At 40.3% G+C, this 19,484-nt stretch overlaps 2 protein-coding genes across 3 annotated transcripts in view; one reads left to right on the top strand and one right to left on the bottom strand.

Annotated features, from left to right (window-relative positions):
• Nucleotides 1-2,357, top strand: part of LOC146457455 (U3 small nucleolar RNA-associated protein 4 homolog) — a 44,609-nt gene extending 42,252 nt beyond the window's left edge. For both annotated transcript variants that reach the window (XM_085091921.1, XM_085091922.1), the window contains exons 22-23: nucleotides 1,335-1,469; nucleotides 1,864-2,357. In XM_085091921.1, coding sequence (XP_084948047.1) covers nucleotides 1,335-1,469; nucleotides 1,864-1,980 — 252 coding nt within the window. In that variant the 3' untranslated portion in view covers nucleotides 1,981-2,357. The remainder of the gene's footprint in view (nucleotides 1-1,334; nucleotides 1,470-1,863) is intronic.
• A 2,732-nt stretch (nucleotides 2,358-5,089) lies between these two features.
• Nucleotides 5,090-18,483, bottom strand: LOC146457454 (uncharacterized protein C8orf74-like). The gene is made up of 3 exons (XM_085091946.1): nucleotides 18,198-18,483; nucleotides 14,046-14,344; nucleotides 5,090-6,460 (listed from the first exon to the last, which is right to left on the bottom strand). The coding sequence occupies exons 1-3, from the start codon at nucleotides 18,436-18,438 to the stop codon at nucleotides 6,158-6,160; spliced, it is 843 nt and encodes a 280-aa protein (XP_084948072.1). The 5' UTR covers nucleotides 18,439-18,483; the 3' UTR covers nucleotides 5,090-6,157.
• Nucleotides 18,484-19,484: the final 1,001 nt, after the last annotated feature.

Genomic DNA, 19,484 nt, shown 5'->3' with positions numbered 1-19,484 from the left:
ATCCTGCAACCCTGCTTCTCACAAAGCAACGACTATACAGACCTTAACAAGTCGAGCACAACTGGTTTGTGACTTACCTGACAGACTCGCAGACGAAAACAACTACTTAAACAACGTTTTCAACAAGAACAACTATAACAAGGACTTTGTTAGACGTAATACTTACAAGAACACTGAACCTAACGTCACAAACAACGACGCGACTCCCGTAACTACTGTAACTATACCTTAAGCAAGGGGCACTTCTGAGACTATCGCACGGATTCTACAACCCTACAATATCCGTGTAGCTCACAAACCTATAACCAGTTTACGACAACTACTGACGAAAGTAAAGACAAAGACGAACCGAACCGCAGACAGGGAGCAGTTTACAAGATCAAATGCTGCGACTGCCAGGCCACTTATATTGGTGAGACCGGCAGAAATTTAAACGTACGACTGACTGAACACAAACGAGCAACTAGAAATGGTGATATCAACAATCACATTGCTGAGCAGCATTTACAAACGAACCACAGAATCGACTGGGACTCTGCCAAGTGCATTATCTACAGTACAAATTACTATCAACGACTCACTCCGGAAAGCTGGTTTACTAACTTAGAACAAACGCCACTCAACCGTTGCCTACAACTACCTGCACCATACAAACGACTTATTGACAACAACAACGAAACAGACAAACAATAGACATTTCACTAACAATAGACCCACGGACTTTTTGACTAACAAAAGACGGATCGAAGCGCACCAATCACTTTTTACAGTCTTCACAGCTAATAACATCACGGCTTACTGAGAAACGACCAATAACATCTGGACTTCGTTGACCAATCAGGCTAACAACCAGAGACGTATATACCATCTACTGACGTTCCACAATTCACTTGACTCTGAAGATGACTTCCGCTCAGGTTGTCGAAACGTCAGTCAAAGTCATCACAAACAGTCCTTCTCAGGACTACACTCACCCGGATGATCATAATTTACGTACTTATGACATGACTCCTGGGTTCAAACCATTTACAATTTCACATAATTTTCTTGTTATCTGATAAAGCTAACATTGTTCTTCAATCCCACTTGGTAGAGCACTGCACCAATATTGCAGAGGTTATGGGTTCGAATCCAGCCCGGATTTCTTTCAGGGTTTCTTTTCCAAATTGCTGAATTTGCCTTCTTAACGGCGATTGTTCTTCAACCGTTTTCTTTTTCTTTTTCCCCACACTATTATTCTTGTCTGATTCCTCGCTGTTTTTTCCATGCACTCAATTTGTCCCACTTCTAACCTGCAGAAGTACCATGATTATTTATTAGTATTTTTTTCCAAGCCTTTGCCTGAGGTAGATGTCGTGTTGTACGAGTCCAGATTGGGGAGACAACGGAAAAGAAAGCATGAACCAAATAACGACGGTGTACAGAAGGATCAGGGACAAAAAGCGATCAAAGTTTGTCGCAAGTATTGTGTAAGCATGTATTTTTTTGTAATTTCTTGACATACATGTATTACCCCATGTTCTTTCTCAGCTGAAATTTTTTGTAATATATACAATTGTCAAGTGAAGGATTTTTTTTCGCCTTAAGTAATTCTAGAAATTTTGAACGTATTTGTGATTTTGTGGTAAATCTATTGAGCGTTATCTGAAAGGCAATGAGAAATCCACGCTTTCTGTATGTTACTTCAGTAGTTATTTCACAGTTCAAGGGAGCCATCTTGATGAGTTTCTTTGTCCCCTCCTCCGTACGTGAACGGCAAACATTGGCCCCTCTAACGTCCTTTGGGGCAGTATGTGCACATGCCCAGTTACAGCACCAGAATGATGAACAATACCAATTTATTTCTACGTCCTTATCTTTCAGCCGTTACTCTATGCAGGTTATACAAAAGACAGTTCTTTAGTTGTGGTAGAGAGACCATGGAAGTCCATCGTGGAAAAGCTGCCTCCACCACTTTATCGCAAGAAATACGGAACTTGATAACGGTGAAGACATTAGGAAAGCAAGATGTTATAATGAAACTAAAACTGTACTGTCGTTGCGCAATTGATGCACACGGGAATTCCCACCTTTCTCTATCCGCGTCGGCACAATGATGGTTGTAGAAACCAGATATTCATGCCGTTCATTACGTGCTTGATCAAAATGGAAAATGCACGTTTGTAAAATAAAGGTGATGACAATAATATCTGAATGAAAATGTAACTTGGTGTTCATATACATTGCTTTGTTTATTCATTTATATTCCAGTCCTAAAGGCATGCCTTCTCTCTGCGAATGTTTTTCAGAGTTATTTCTTTGTTTGCATTGGAAACAATAAATTGATAACTTCAGGTATGAAGGATTGAAGTACAACATTAGCTGCTTCTTTTGTATGAGTACTGTCGCGACTAATATTGGGATATGTTTTGTATTTTGTATTTCGTGGTCGTCGTCATTTGGTAGCGTGGTCGTACAGTGTATTGGTGGCTTTGCCATCCAAATGATTCGAACGTTTCCACGCTCTCTCTTTGGAATAGATGATAACTGAGTAATGGAGTTGTATCCTTTTCTCACAAGTATCTAGTCCTATTTTCTCCTTATCTTAAAAAGAAGCCTGCATTTTAAAATGCCGTTTTAAGGTTATGTTTCCGATGAAATTAAGAGCATGAGTTTTTCCACTCCCTGTAAACACCAACACGAGGCTCTTCGCTATAGCAAAAGCGTGTCGAATTTCTCACTCCTCAATTGCAAGGATTCTACATGGCTGAATAAAGAGAAGTTCATGTTTACAAGGGTAATTCACACTATTTACAGCATTCCAGTTGAAATAATCAACAAAACTATAGCTTCAATATCCAAACGGCTCCGAGAAACGGGTTGTCTGTTCAGGGGTTCAATAAACACTTGTAATCAACGCCAACTTTACTTGTTAAAATTACCATGACATTTTAAAATTACACTGCCTCTATTGCCCTATATCCAGGACAATGTTTCGTCATCTTGATATGTTCACCATTTTTCACTACTTCAATCAAATAACTGCTTATTCCACGGGTTACCAATGTAACTCGTGCTAATTGAGAAAGAAATTCACCTTGCTGATATTTTCATAACTCATCGGGTTACAATGGTAACCCCTTGACATTTATCAATGCATGGCGGCCTACTACATAGGCAGTAATTTGTACTTATTTCTAGTTTTTATAAGACAAACATTATTACTAGTTCATTACTTCGTCCTGCCTCGTAATTTATGTACTGTTTTTAATCGTACACGGCATGCTATAGTAAAAGGCAAACTTCAAGAACCGAAGAAAATGTAGAAAATTAATATAACTCAACTTACAGTGTCTTCTCCTGTTATGAGTTGTGCGAAACACTGTTCGATGGTGCTCCAGGCCACTGCTCCACTGAGCACTGAGGCTCATGAAACATGAAACATTCCGCAATTGAAATACCTCTAACTGCAAGGCGTTCTCGCGACGGTACTTAATTAATAGTATCAGCTTGACTATAAGTTATTAAATAGACAAGTATCACTTCTCTCACTGCTAAATGTCCTTCACACGATGTTGAACTTTGTCAGCTATCCATCTGTTTCCTTTTGTTGCTCTTAGTTACTGTACTGCAGATCCTAAACACTCACCAGTTGCCAGTGCCTTTATATAGCTCAATGACAATCGCGAGAGAAATTTTGGGAATTCACGGTGGCGGATTTTTATTAACTATTGTGTTGAGATGTAAGTGATGCCATAAGAGTGCCGTTGCTACACTGAACTACCGACTCATAATATTTAACAAGTAGACGGCGAGCTCAAGGTTTCTATCGGCTGATACAGTCGAACCTGTATTAAGCGGTCACCCTCTATTAAGCGGTCAGTTGTCAAAGTCCCGAAAATTACTTCCCTTAATTACTGTAATTTTGACCTCTATTAAACGGTCACCTCTATTAAGCGGTCGCGGTCACCCTTTGCTAAGTCCCGACGAGCTGTTTCTATTGTCTTGACCTGTATTAAACGGCCACTTTGGAAAAGAAAACCACTCAAATACTACAGTAGTTCAAACAAGTACAAATAGCACACCAGATAATTGATTTCCTTGTTTGTTTTCACGAATCATTAAATCGCCGAATACATTACCGTGTAGCACGAAAATTTTGCGGGAGTTTTATTTTGCGGATTGGCGATTTTTTGTGGTTTGCGGGTACAAATTATTGCGGTTCGAGAAGACTAAAATTTCTACTGGGAACTAATTTTTGCGATGCTCTGGTTCAAGCAGCAGAATAATTATTTAAGTGGAAGAAACCTGAATATTTTCAACAATATCGCAAACTTTGTAATGACATATGGACCCTTCTTAACATTCAAATTTGCATTGTGGTTGACGACGTTCGGTGGATCCGAACGAAATATCCCACTTTAAAAATTTTAATTGCGCTCTGAGTACAGAATTTTTATACTTTTTTTATATTTTAAAATCATCCAGAGTAATCTCGTAACATTATTTTTTGACTGAATAGTAAACTTAAGTACTTCCGTTAACGTTAATTCGATTCATTCTCACAAGTTATTTGCGAAAAGACGTAAGATACCTGATACGTAAAAGTATTCACTAGATGAAAGTAGTGTTTGAATCGTACTTGCTTCATTTTGTGACGAGAATTTACAAAGCTACAACCTTATACAAAAACTGTCGGAAACTTTTCTACAGAAAAAAACTCATGGAGAATGTTGAAAATATCATGTCCGAGCCTTTAGATTTCAAAATGTTTTGGGAAGGATGGCTCCAGAATCCCCCTGCGGTGCTCGTTTTCAAGCCCCCCCCCCCCCCCCCCAAGTTGAAAATAGGCTCCGCCTTCCCTATTAGTCCACCCGCGCCGAGAAACGCTCGTCCAACGGATATGGCGACTGGTGTCTACACTCCCAATGACGACAGGATCACAAGAATTCGGAGCTTTACTGCTAGTATAAATTCGAACTCAAATTGTCAATGAATAAATTACAAACGTTTGTTAAAATAAGAATTTTCCTAAACAAAGTTTTAGTCCGCGCTTGGGCTTGCTCGCAGGCTACGCTTGGGAAAGTACATGTAATCATCAGTCTTCACATACAGTTTTGTTTCATAATTTTAATAAATGCGTCATTCAAGATAATCTAAACATGAATTAACCTATTAACAGTTCAATCTCAGATATATTCTTTTGGACTGTGTACTAATTTGAACAACATTGTCCTAAAGAAGTATTTAAAAATGTAGAGAGATGGTGCCAAAAAGGTCTGCTTGGACCTCGACAATAATACTCTGTGCTTTGTCCTATAAGATTAAAAAAAGAGTAAAGGGTACAAAGTATATAGAGACAAGACGCTGTAGGAGCGTATAAACTCGATTGCAAAAACGTTGACACCTCAAAAGAATAAACCGCGAACGATGAGACCCAATGGCTTTATGGGAATAAGTGTACTAAATTTATTTGCATAATATTCTATTTTCGTGCGACGGTTGATGACCAAAATTAGTTGCTCGTGGTGAATGATGGAAACTGTCCCCGCTTTCCTTAAAGTGTCCGAGTTGGCCAACAAGGGCCAATTTGAGTGACGCACAATTCGCGATTTTCCTAAGTTCAAATCAGTCAACAAACTTGAGCAATATTTGAAAGAAAATTATTCGGAAGAATTAAGTCAGCACTGTATTTTTTATTGCAAAGAATGAGAATGGTAAATTATTGATTATGGAAATGAACGTTCCCGATCCATCGACAGACTAGCCCAGTCGAGTCCAGTATCGCCCCGCACTCAGCGCACGCGCAGTAGACCCCTATTGGGGATTTGAGACTTAGGAAGAAATCCCATTTCATACCTTGGGCCCCGCCTAATAGGCTGATTTAGCAACAGAACGGGAACGTCAGTTGACAACGGCGCGCGCATCAAGATTGCCCATATATAGTCGAAATAGACTCGCGTCCAGACTATTCCGCGCGCTCTCGCGTCCTGAAATGACGTCCCCGTTCTGTTGCTAAATCAGCCAAACAAGAAAACGAGACGTGAGATTGACAGTAACAAATAAACACCTTACAATTTACATGTCAGTCATGTCACGTACAAATGCAAAAATATGTACATGTACGAGTAAGTACAAAAACCTTCAATACAACAATACCTCCCCATTAATAGTAATTTCATTTTTTTCCTGACTGGCCGTTGGAGCGACGGCTTGATGTAGCAGATTTTTTATCTTCTCCGCTGGTTTCATGACCAGTATTAGTACGCTGGTAGTTAAATTCAAGTGAATCATGCACTTGATGTATTTTCTGACTGATAGATGCACTGGCTACGGCAGCTTTATTAGCAGTAACATTGCTGATTATGGCTGTTAAATGTTCCCTTGTTAAATGCTCTGGCAGTGATTCAAATTCAGATAAATGTTCTTCAAGTCGCTGCACAGCATGTTGCTTTTCTTCTTCAAAGTGAGCTGTTCTTTCCTGTTAAAAAAAAACCCAGGGCATTAGCATTATCCATCTAAACTTATTAAATTATTTAGATGACATACAAATGCAATGGAAAAAGCCTTGTGTCAAGGTTTTTGAAGACACAAAGAGCAGGGCGGGCAAAAAAAAAATAGATACAAACATGGAAGCTTAGCTACACGCAATGAATACAAAAATTTAGTGGACTTGCATAGGCCCTGCAGCAGGTATAAAAGAAAATGGATAAAGAGAGTAAAAGACTGGAAACCAAGATAAGAAAAACACACCAGGGATTTCCATGTAACATAAAGACTGGAGGGATGTAAAGTATGAGGAAGTAACATGCTGCTTGTAACCTAATAATTGCAATTACAGAGCTTTCACCCCTAAATCTTCTCTGAGTCTCAATGGTCTAAATTAATCACCTGATATTATAGTGATCATAAACAGACAATACTTAACAGTATTGTCTACTATGATAGTGATCAATAACCAGACAATACTTGCACTCATTTTTAATCAACAACCAAAGGAAATCAAATATTGTTGTCATATTAGCAGAATTTGGTGTCATTGGTTCTGTTGCGATCACTGTTGTGATGTTGTATGGATTACATACGTACATCTGAGCAAAACAGAAAACTAGCTGTGGCATCATCCAAAAAGCACTGGGAACAAGGGGTATTTAAAACAGCCATCAGTCCTGCCATCTTGTTCATACAGATGCAAGGTTCTTTTCTACAGCTAGCAGAAGCACTGGGTGCCACTGGCTAGGATAAATCATAGCCTGATTACCGAGAACACTGTCCTCAACCTGCCGTGTCTGTTTGTAGCCAATGTCATATTAAACCACACTTCAGTTTTTTTTCTTATGCTTATTACAGCTATTGTAAGTTCTTTGCTGTCCACTGGGATTACAAAATTTGAATTTGAAAAGGAAAACGAAATGAATTCTGGTAATTGTAGTCAAATGATGCCATCATGAAAAGGGCCTATTAGGTCACTCTATCTTACTGGTGTTCCGTGCCAATAATATAATTATTTCCAAGGAAAAAGCACTAAACTAAATGCATATTTTTGCCAAAAATTAAAGTTATCTGAGTTAAAATGATGAATTGAACTAACCATTTAGTAAGTCAATTCTTATCTTTTCATCAACATTTTCGATAAAGAAGGTTGAGGAGAAAATCTTACTTTCCAATTTGTGTTTGCACCCTAGATAACAGATATTTTATACCTACCAACGAGGCTTAAAATAAGGTTTTAGAAGGTCTAAAATGCACTATATTCGAGTGGAATATGTCGCCAGACTATGCCTTATGGGGTATATAAAAACTGCAAGCCATGGGATGATGTGTGACAAAGGGGGTAAAATGCAGACCTGCCAACTCTCACGATTTTCTATCCTTTCTCATGGCCTCACGACACAGTTTTTTGGGGTGAAATCGTTGAAATATTACCTTATTGAGTACAAAATGTAAAATAGACACTATAAAGTGACAGGCCAAATGTGACTCCTGCTGGAAGCTAAATGTACTTTAGACCTTAGGATTAAGTACCCTCCTCCTGAGTATGTTTCTGAGATATTTTCCCCTTTTGATCAAAATGTAGTGAGAATGCTTTGCTGATTGTAAAGGAAATACTCACATTTACTAAATAAACAAAGGTTTTGTTATCATTCTGAGCCATTTGGTTTAGTTTCTTAATAATTTACCCTCGTAAAAAGCCTCACAGGATCTTCAAGGATCTTTGAAGATCTTCAAAGACCTGCTAAAGATCCTCAAAGGATCCTTACAGGATCTTTGAAGATCTTCAAAGACCTGCTAAATATCCTCAAAGGATCGTTACAGGATCTTTGAGGATCCTTCAAAGATCCTCTACAAAGATCCTCAGGGAATTGACAAAGATCTTGCAAGGATCTTTGTAAGATCCTTGCAAAGATTCCTGCAAAGATCTTTGCAAGCAGAAACATTAATCATGCCAAAAGAAAAACCCATGGAAAGTCTTTCTACATTTGAACCAGAAATTGCCTGGACTGTGGGACTTCACTTCATAATTTAAAATATTGAGACAAATGGCATCCATAGTGTGATGTTGTGACTTCCGGTCGTAGGATAGCTCTTGGCGTGTGACCTAGATTTCTCGGGTTACATTTGCCGTGCCGCTTCGCTGTTATTCTCCCTTGAGAAACCACCAAAAAGTGGAAGGCAAATCACCACTGAAATATGCCAAATTCGGACAAAACAGGCGGATCCACGCCAGACACTTCTCAGCCCCGACAACTTATACAAGTCAACATTCCGTTTCCACCGAAGTTGGAGCTAAAGGGAAACTTGGACACAAGCTGGAAAAAATTCAAAAGGATGTGGGCAAATTATGAGATCGCCTACAGACTTCGCAACAAAAACAACGAGCTCCAAACAGCAACGCTCCTAACTTGAATTGGTCCAGACGCATTGGAAATTTATGATAGGCTGCAGTTCGAAAGCGAAACAGACAAGACGAACATAGACATTGTTCTGCAGAAACTGGAAACCTACTGTGTCGGGGAAACAAATGAAACATATGAGAGGTACTGCTTCAATAAGCGAGATCAGGAAGCCGGTGAGTCTATTGAAATATACGTTACTTCTCTTCGTTCCCTCGCGAAGATGTAATTATGGAGAGCTCGCAAATGACCTCATTCAAGATAAGATTGTTGTTGGAATCCGCGACAACAGTGTTAGGAAGCGCCTTTTGCGGGAAAGCAAGCTTATTCTTAAGAGCTGCGTGGATATTTGCCGAGCAAGTGAGTGCACCGCTCAACAGCTGAAGGCCATGCGTCCAACAGAAGATGTCCATGCCATGTTGTATCTTCTGCGGAAAAATGCATGTGAAGAAAAAGAAGAATGTCCCGCTTGGGGCAAAACCTGTACCACATGTGATGGGAAAAACCACTTTGCGCCCTTCTGCACTAAAGGAGGAAGACAACGAAAGTACAAGCAAGTCCAAACAATGGAGTGCGAGCATGACGAAGAGTATGGCGAGGAAGACGACGATGAATATCTTTTAACTGTCCTCACAGAGGAGCCAGAGTACATTGACTCTGTTAAAGATAAAAGAATACCCTAAGAAAATCTTTACAACTCTGGAGCTCAAAGGAAAGCAAATCAAGTTTCAGTTAGACTGCGGAGCAACAGTCAACATCATCCCAGAGGATGTTTATCAAAGCGCCTTTCACGATCCAAACCTGGAGCAACTGCAGAAAGCTAATACTACGCTCGTTATGTATAACAAATCAGATATTACGGCCTTGGGGATGCTAACAGCTGAGACTCTCAACCCAAAGAACGATGAGCGATACCTGATCGAGTACCTGATTGTTAGCCGGGGTCTCAACCCTCTACTCGGAGCTAGAACAATCCAGCAGCTTCATCTTATGAACATTAACGAGGCCAACATTATGTCCATGGACACAGAAGACCGCAAGAAAGTGCTAACTCAGTCAGACATTGCGGACAGCTATGCACACGTTTTTGCAGGCGAAGGAGCACTCGAAGGAAAGCAGCACCTAGAGATAGATGAGTGTGTGCCTCCTGTGAAGCTGCCAGTGAGAAAAGTTCCAATCGCAGTTAGAGGGCAACTCAAGGAAGAACTCGATCGCCTGAGTGCTATGGGGATAATCGAGCCAGTGGACGTTCCGACCGACTGGATATCATTCATGGTGGTAACCACTAAGAGGAACAGAAAACTCCGCCTATGCATTGATCCAAAACCCCTGAACCAGGCCCTCAAGAGGAATCACTATCCTTCTGCCAGATCTAGCCAAAGCCAAAGTGTTAAGTGTCGCCGATGCCAAAAACGGATTTTGGCACGTTGAACTGGACACTGAGAGCAGTTACCTCACGACTTTCGGCACCCCATGGGGTCAGTACAGGTAGCTCAAAATGCCCTTTGGTATATCTCCAGCGCCAGAGGAATTCCAAAGAAGACTGGATGCTGCCAGGGAGGGACTGGAAGGCGTTATTCCAATCTTCAATGACTCCATAGTTTTTGGAGTGGGAGACACACACGAAGCAGCAGTGGAGGACCACGACAGAAAGCTGACCGCATTCCTGCAACGGTGTCGAGAAACAGGAATCAAGCTAAACAAAGATAAGTTGAAGCTCCGTTTACCCTAAGTTACCTATATGGGTCACATCATTTCAGCAGAAGGGCTGAAGCCTGACCCAGTGAAGATAGAGGCAATTCAGAAAATGCCGACACCAGAGAACAAACAAGATGTCAGAAGGATCCTTGGCATCATCAACTACCTGCAGAAATTCGCCCCCAACCTCTCGGAAGTCACTGCACCCCTTGGAGAATTGCTTAAGGAAAACCATCTGTTTCAGTGGGACGAAGATGTACACGGCCTATGTTTCTCATGGATTAAAGATATCCTCTCCCATGCCCCTGTGCTCAAATATTTCAGTCCGGACGAAGGCCTTGAACTTTAATGTGACGCTTCACAGAAAGGCCTTGGCGCGTGTCTAATGCAGTCGCGACAGCCCATAGCTTACGCATCCAGATCACTGATGCAGACAGAGACCTAGTATGCGCAGATTGAGAAAGAGATGCTCGCCATTGTTTTTGGTATGGAACGCTTTAAGCAGTACGCGTACGGCAGAAAGGTGAAGATCGAGACTGACCACAAGCCCTTGGAAAGCATCTTCAAGAAAAGCCTACTGAGTGCACATAGACGACTCCAAAGGATGCTGCTCGGCCTACAGACATTTGACCTGGTAGTTACATACAAGAGAGGTTCGCAGATGTACCTAGCTGACACTCTCAGCAGAGCCTTTCTCCCAAGCAAAGGAAGTGCCTCAGGACAAGACAAAGTAGTACTGTCAGTTCAAGATAACAGGGGTGAAACAGCCAAGGATGCAGAATCCATTAACATGCTCCAACATCTGTTAGTATCAGGTGACACGCTGAAGATCATCCAGCACGAAACAACACAAGATGTAACCATGCAAGAGCTAGAAGCTATCATCAAGAACGGTTGGCCCGACAACCGAAACAAAGTTCCAGAAAACTTGAGGGACTACCATTCCTTTCGAGATGCGCTAAGCCTACAGAATGGCCTGATCTATAAAGGTGAACGCCTTGTCGTTCCGGGTGGCGCAAAAGATACATAAGGTCCAGAGTACACTCTAGTCACATTGGAATTCAGGGATGTCTACGCCGTCCTAGAGAGTCAGTCTACTGCCCCGGTATGAACAGCGACCTGGAGGAGTTCATTTCCAAGTGTCCCACCTGGAATACCCACCAAGCCGGCCAACCCAAAGAGCCTATGATCTGCCACAAGACCATGGGAGAAGATCGCTTGTGATCTCTTTGAACTTAAAGGAAGGGATTATCTGATCATGGCAGACTACTACTCAAGTTTCTTTGAAATTGACCGCCTGCACAACAAAACTGCGAAGGAAGTCATCTCTAAGCTGAAGGTTCACTTGTCAAGACACAGTTTGCCTGACCAGCTCGTATCCGACAATGGACTTCCCTTCAATGCATTTGCGTTTGCAGACTTTGCGCATGCTTACAACTTTGAGAACATCACTAGCAGCCCAAGTTACCCTCAGTCAAATGGTAAGATTGAAAATGCTGTCAAGACTGCAAAGAACCTCATGACAAAAGCTGTGGAGTCAGAGCAAGACCCACATCTGGCGCTGTTAGACTGGCGCAACACACCAACTGAGGGCCCCGGAAGCTCTCCGGCACAGCGTCTCTTTGGACTAAGGACGCGAACCCTACTGCCGAAATCAAGCATGTTGTTAAACCCAAAAATACCAACAGAGGTTCCCCTGACACTAATGAAACAGAAGGCCAAACAAGCCATGAATTACAACCACAGTACAAAAGAGCTAAATGACCTTCGCATTGGGGATGTCGTTCATATAAAACCCCTTTGACCTGGTGAAGGAAAACAGGGGTGGACAAAAGCCAGAGTCAAGAGCAAAGCAGACATTCGTTCATACAAGGTTCGTACGGAAGATGAGAGAGAGTACCGATGAAACAGGCGGCACTTGAGGCAGACCCAAGAAGAGGCACAAGTGTACGGTCAGGAGCAGAACCTCACTGCAGGGCCTCCACCAACAGCAAGGAGCGAGACTCCGGATACAGCTCTGTTGCCCAACATTGAGCCCCTGCAGGAGCCCATAGCACTACACTCACCACTTCAAGAGCCACCAGCAGCTGGACCAGGGGAGAATGGATCCACTCCACCCACTCGGACGAGTGGTCGCATTGTGCGTCCACCAGTGTACTTGAAGGACTATATCACTGGCTAGAAGTTTATATACCTAGCTACCCAACAAGGACTTGTCATTTTCGTATCTAGCTTCACTTGAACAGAGACATGCATGATTTAGTTTTCAATTTTGTTTATTTTTTTGTTGTTTTGTTCATTTACCTCTGAGAAGAGAGGATGTGATGTTGTGTGACTTCCGGTCGTAGGATAGCTCATGGCGTGTGACATAGATTGCTCGGGTTACATTGCTCAATCTTGTAACAACTTGGCTTTGTGAAGTAAAGCACACTTTTCAGATTGATATTCTTGCAAGTATCTTTACACATAGGAAAATAGTAATTATTACTTTTGTATAAAAAAAAATTTTGTCAAGTACTGGGTTTAGTAATCTGAGCTATGCCACCATGCATGCTAGCTCTGTGGCATTTGTTCAGATTAACTGTAAGATTTCAGGTAAGGCAAAATAAACGTCACCTGTAAAGATAGGATCCATATTTTTGTTCTCATGATAATTTTCATGTTTTTGCTATCTATCTGCAGTAAGATTGCAGGATGTTTATTTATCACAGACATGACAGTCTAATAGGTCCATATCTTTACAAATCTGTTCATGATTTATTTGCCGTTTCTCAGTTTAAAGAGCTATGACTTCTTGCAGTTGTTTTCAGTTCCCTTGCTTTATAGCCCCAACAGATATGATGGCCCCCAATGGAAAAGGATCTGTTTAATATTGATCTGGGCATAAAAATTAGAAGAAGAAAGTCTCTCTAATTTTGTAGAATCTCCAAATTTTCCTTTATCGGGGGTTGGCAGCTGGTCTATAAATGGCCCAGTTGGGAACCCCCTCAGCTATCCTGTATCAAAATAAGTGGAACCATATGAACTAAATTATTCCATCAAACCTGCCAGTAACCCCAAACAGTCATAAATTTTCTTTATATTGTATGGCCATGTTTCTAATTCATTAGCCTGGTGTATTATTTGTCTTTTTTGCCTCACTATTTTCCTCAAAAGGTCAAATCAAATTGCTGGACTATAAAGTTGAAAGGTTTAGAAGAAAATGTCTGGTGAATAATACAGGAATAGCTGTTTCTGTCTTGGCAGTATCAGTCTGATAGTTGCTCTTTCAAAATTTGATGTTCTTACGACTATCATTTAATCCCTAGATTGGATGAAATTTGTTTTAAGAACATCAATTTCCATGGGGATGGTAGCCGATAGTACCTTGGAAGCACAGTCTTTTGTTCAAACAATATATGTCAATCTAAAATAATCCCTCTTAGCATATAGGTCCACATTATAGGAAGTTAAAAGTTATATGGATTGCCTTACTTGATTACGTTGATGCTCCATTTCATCAATTTGTTTCAATCGGTGTTGCTCATCCCAAACACTCTTTGGCAAGCCTTCCTTCATAGCTGGTCCTCCTGGTGGTGGTTCAACAATGGAGTGAAGCTTTGTGGTATGACTAGCTCTATCCTCTGTTAACACAAACTGATATAACTTGTAATGTTGAAAGAATGTCAAGTAGATGTAATCTATCGCACACTTGAGGTTGTTGTCACTGAAGTGCTGCTCATGACTGATGAGTTCTTCTTTAAACACAGATATAGCCTCCACAAGCGATTTACCTTTGTGTACAAGATTGACAGAAGAAAAGGTTATGGGAATATCATATCCCAAAACTGATAATAAAGACACTTTCAATCACATTTGAAATAATCATGTCACATGTAAAGGTCGTCACATGTTAAAATTGTACAGTATTGCTTATCCTAAGGAGAATAAAATCTGACATGGCATTAACTGCATTGGTGCAGTACAACACCTGATACATTACAAGGCAGTACGTACAAGTTGTCAGCTACCTGCAATATTTAGTCTTATAAGGCCTTAGAACAGGATTACTCTCAGTCTTTGTAATATTTGTAATTTTCTAAAGCACCATGTAGTTTTTTTCTCTCAATCTACAGAGTCCCACTGAATATCACTTTTGTGATGTGGGCTCCCTGTAAAAAGATTGTCATTATTATTATTATTATTATTATTATTATTATTATTATTATTATTATTATTATTATTATTATTATTATTATTATTATTGACAACCTGGAGAGATCAAAACTCAAAAGGAATACAGAAACCAGGCTACTAAAAGCAATAAAGACTTCCACTCAAATGCAAGCCCAGGGGTCAGGGTAGGCAGTGAACTAAATTGAAGTTAGACTTATTTTAGAGATCCTTAGAAGTTATTGTGGTACAAATAAGACTATGCATGTCAGGTTTACTCAGCAAGAGGAAGTTCAGGGACCAATGAAGCAGAGAGAATAAACAGTCCTGTTGGTGACAGCATTGTTCATGGCATAGATTACAGTGGAATAAAGTTTTATAATGTGAGTGGTAATCAAATAGCCAAACTGACACTGCAGACGTATGAAGAGAAAAGAATGGAGGTAAATAACTTATCTCTTTAATCTCAAGTGAGTAGATGATTTCAACTTCTTTGCTTCAAAACTGAAGACAAAATAATTTGCTCAGATGATTTAACAACCAAGTTAAACTATTTGAGGCAGGGCACAGGGAATCAACAGGGTTTGAGCTAGGATTTGATCACCGGGGGACAATTTGTCCCCTTGGCTAAAATTTTGGGGGACATTTTTATTTTTAGGGTGACAGACAAATTAATTTTTATTCAACAATTTTTATTTTTACATTGATACAAGCATGCCAACAAAAACATTTTTAGCTGATCCTTGTAATACAAGAACAGTGATCAATACAAACAAGAAAAGTTAAGTTATTGGTGTCAAGACTTTTTTTTCTCATCATATTTAAACAGAGGATCAATGACTATACTTTATACTTCAAAACATTTCACAGCAGAATCTCGTCTCGGCATCATATCCCCTTGTAAACTTCAATTCCTTTCTTAATTACTGGTAGATGTACATGTACTAATTCTTCTGTTGACATCAAGGGCTGTAGAAAAGTCAAAGTCGCTAACCCTAGTTTGTCAATGTTAGACTTCAGGCTCCAGTTGTTCAAAAGCCAGATAACTTTATCCTGTGGATAAGTCACTATCTGACAGTTTCAATCTGTGCAAAGGTTTCAGTATCTCCTTGTGTCAAGCGAATATGCACACTCTGACCACAGTTAAGTTTGGGAGTGTATGAAAACCTTGCACAACGTGTAACGTGAAGTATATTTTAGACCTTGAATAGTGCCTTATCCAGCGGATAAAGTTATCCGGCCTTTGAACAACTGGGGCCAGAACAGTAGCAATAGCATCTTGCATACCTTCCGCACTTTGATGAGAGTGATAGGTAGCATTTCCTCCCACTCCCAGATTCTAAAACACTTTCAAGGCCAACTACATCCAGAGAATTGAGCAGAGAGTCATACTTTACTGTGGCTATGTCCTCCTTGGCCAGCCAGTAGAGGGCTCTCATTGCTGTGAGGATGGCTTGCAATTGTTCTCTAAGAACACAGCGCTGTGTGTTGCTGAACGTATCCCTCATACCATCTTCATTAACAGCATCCTCGTGTTCTTAACAGTCTTTATGTCTTTGCAGAGTTTAGGTTCTAAAATTTGTACACCCTTCTGCCGATACAAAGGGGTTGTCGTCTTAGATTTCCGACAAAAATAGCAGAACATCGCCTCTTTCTCATAGCGCAACCATGTGTGATTTCGCAACCAAGTTTTCTGGAAGGTTTGTGATTTTTTCGGTTTCCTTTGATCCTCATCCGTTTCTTCCTGATTAATACACTGTTCTTCTTCTGTATCATTTTTCTCTGATTCAGTCTGACTTCGATTTGGAGTGAAAAAGCTTTCTGTTGTGAGACGTGACTTGAGAATGAACTTTGAACAAACAACGTGCGGTAAAATATACTTTCCACGTTCTGTATAGCTTGCAATTTCTGGGATCCCTTCGTGTTTGCTTCCTTTCGAGTTTTTTCCCTAAATTTTGAGGGGGACAAATTGTCCCCTTGGGTGTTTTTTTAAGGGACAATTTCAATTGCAGTGCGGGATTGGCGCAATGGTGCGGCCTGGCTCAAACCCTGAATCAAACAAGTGATAATCCAAGCTGAAAACAAGCTCACATCAGTGTGCAACCAGCGGGCAAATGAATGGCGCATACCAATGCAACCAATCAGAGAGGGCCCTTTACTGGCACTATGTTATAAAGCGTCACTTTGATATATGCTATAAACATGAAGCTAAATCTCTCTGTAACACACCAATGACACCACATTATAAAATAGAAGCTGACAAAAATGTGGCATTTTCTTACTCAAAGCTTGCTGTTTGTGGAATAAAAATTAGTGCATGGGGCTGTGCGGAAATCTTTTCACAGAAGCCAGTTTTTTCAATGGTCTATTCACGAAGGGAGAAGGCTATTTCAGATGCTTTAAGAAGCAGAAGTGGGGAAGTGTCTAAGTAGGGACATGTCAGATGGTCATGAATAAAACCATTATTTTGTTATGTAGTTGAACTGATCTGCACTGAAAAGAAGTAATCTGATTGGCTCCTTGAGTGGTCCAAGTTTTCCTATAAAAACCGCTAAGATGGATGGCTTGCATTACAATGAACGCTTAAAAGGAGGAATTGAAAATGTTTCAATTTTGTCAAAAAAAAGCTACTTATTTGCGCAAAATTGATTATCTAGACTAAGGGCCTCTTCATATGAGCCCGGTTGACCAGGCTGGCTCAGTTTCCAAGATCTCACCTCGCCACTCTTTTCTTTACAAAAATTTTGATGTGTTCATATGAGAAGGTGGGCTGGCCCGGTTACCAAGATCTCAGTTTTTGCGACCGAGATCTTGGTAACTGAGCTGGAAATTAAATTTTTTTCCATATGAACACTGGACCAGCCCGGCATTGGGACTCTCCAGGACAAAACTTTTTCAACTGCTCATGGCTTGTAAGGTCACTGACAAGTCAGAACGCGGCTCCACAGGTATTTTGGGGGCATTTTGGACATTTTATTACCTTGGTAACCGGGATTAAATTTCCCATATGAACAGAAGATAAAATTTGTCCCGCCTACTGGGCCAGCCCGATTACCAGGCTCATATGAAGAGACCCTAAGAACATAAACAAGTTACACGCAGATTTAAAGCCTACATGTATGTAATAAAAACCGATAGTTATTGAACTGGCTTGTTTAGTCCGTATTGGAAAAATACTGGTCTCGTCCTTCTTCTTTTTTTTTTTTTTTTGTATTTTTGTTTGTTTGTCTTTTTGCAAGTTTATGGACTTCGCTGTCGGCTCGGTCTATAAACTTGCATAAAAAGGAACTCGACCAATATTTTCCCAAATTATACGGACCGAACAAGCTACATCAATAACATAACCTTATATATGAAAAAGATCTAATCATTGTTCTTCACTAATCGTACCAAAGACTCATTCGTCAATCAATCTTACTTAAATTTGCACCCTACCTGTCACTTGACACTACATAGTATGACTGTAGTCCTTACCTTGTGTTTTTTGTAACAACCTTTTAAAAATCGCAAAGAACAACGCGACTTCCCGCCAAGGAAATCCACTGTTTACGAAATAGGACAACATTTCATAATACATGTCTAATAGAATGGCCATCCTTAAATCGTCTTCTTCGTTGAACTCTGGGAAGTTAAGGGTTCGGGCCAGCACTTTCTTTCTTTCCTCGACATCTAAACATTGAAAAACGTCTTGAAAATCTCCTTGACGGGAAGCCATCTTGGTTGCCAATCGGTTGCCAAGTCTTTTGCATCCCGCTGATCGGTACTTGATGTAAAACCACTTGTAATGTCCTCGAGAAATAATACGTAGTCTTGCCTGATTCTCAGACGGTCTAGGCGTGCGTTTCTCAAAACTCCCGAGATCTCGGGCCCGAAAAGCTCCTCGTAAAGCTCCCGAAAACGCTTTCTGATGTTTCTCAAAACGCACGAAATTTTCGGTCCCGAGAAAAGTCACGTAATTTTCCCCGATAATTTTCGGGTGCTAGAAAGCTCCCGAAATGCGTTTTCGGGAATGCTTTTTTCAGTTAAATGGTTGTATTGCGTTACTATTATCAAGGAAAAAGTTATCCAAAACGAGAGTTTGAGTTAATTGACAGATACTGGGCTAGACTCAAGCTAAAAATGTTTAAAAACCAAGAGAAAGTTTCTGAAAATCTCACAGGTTTACATGCGTTAGTGCGCGCAAGAACTTCGTATAGATGAACTTAAAGATTTTGTTGATTCCAGTAAATTTACGAAGGTAACTCTTACAAATCAGGTATTTTCAGTTGAACTTTCAAAGAATGACGACCGACAAGGCAAAAGAAGTGAAATTCGTACTTAAAAAACTTGATTTTTGAGAGATTATGGACCAAATAAAGACAGTTTGATAGTTTCCTCAGCGGTTCGCATATTGCCGAGTTTGATAGTGTGGTTAAATTTTATATTTTAAGTGTATAACGGACAATTAATTCTGTCTCTTTTAACGTAAATCGGTTGGGAAGAAGCTCAAATTCCAAACCTACAAATGTAGTCAAATGTTTTCAAACTGAAATTGGCCTATTTACTCGCCGAGATTGCGAAAACTGTAACTGATTCATGGCGCTCGATTTCGTGCTTTAAGAATTATTAAAGCTCAACTTAAACTTATTTTATTGTAAAACAGAAAGCTTTCACTAAGGATATAAGTCTTCAAACAGTGGACAACGTTGGCCTAAGTTTTGTGTTGACTTAGAACATCTCGATCGCTTAATCACGAACCGCAACCGAAGGCCTCATTCAAAC

This window comes from Pavona decussata, unplaced genomic scaffold (assembly GCF_977016875.1).
Source record: "Pavona decussata unplaced genomic scaffold, jaPavDecu1.1 SCAFFOLD_243, whole genome shotgun sequence".
In the NCBI taxonomy this organism is placed as follows: Eukaryota; Metazoa; Cnidaria; class Anthozoa; order Scleractinia; family Agariciidae; genus Pavona; species Pavona decussata.
This window is presented reverse-complemented; position numbering and strand designations above follow the sequence as displayed.

Bases quoted from the DNA above. Each gene is read 5' to 3' on its own strand.
- LOC146457454 (XM_085091946.1), bottom strand. From the start codon at position 18,438: ATGGCTTCCCGTCAAGGAGATTTTCAAGACGTTTTTCAATGTTTAGAT. The intron at 14,345-18,197 runs GTAAGGACTACA...TTGTACACAAAG, and splicing joins GTTGTTACAAAAAACACAAG to GTAAATCGCTTGTGGAGGCT. The intron at 6,461-14,045 runs GTAAGGCAATCC...TTTTTTTAACAG, and splicing joins TGGAGCATCAACGTAATCAA to GAAAGAACAGCTCACTTTGA.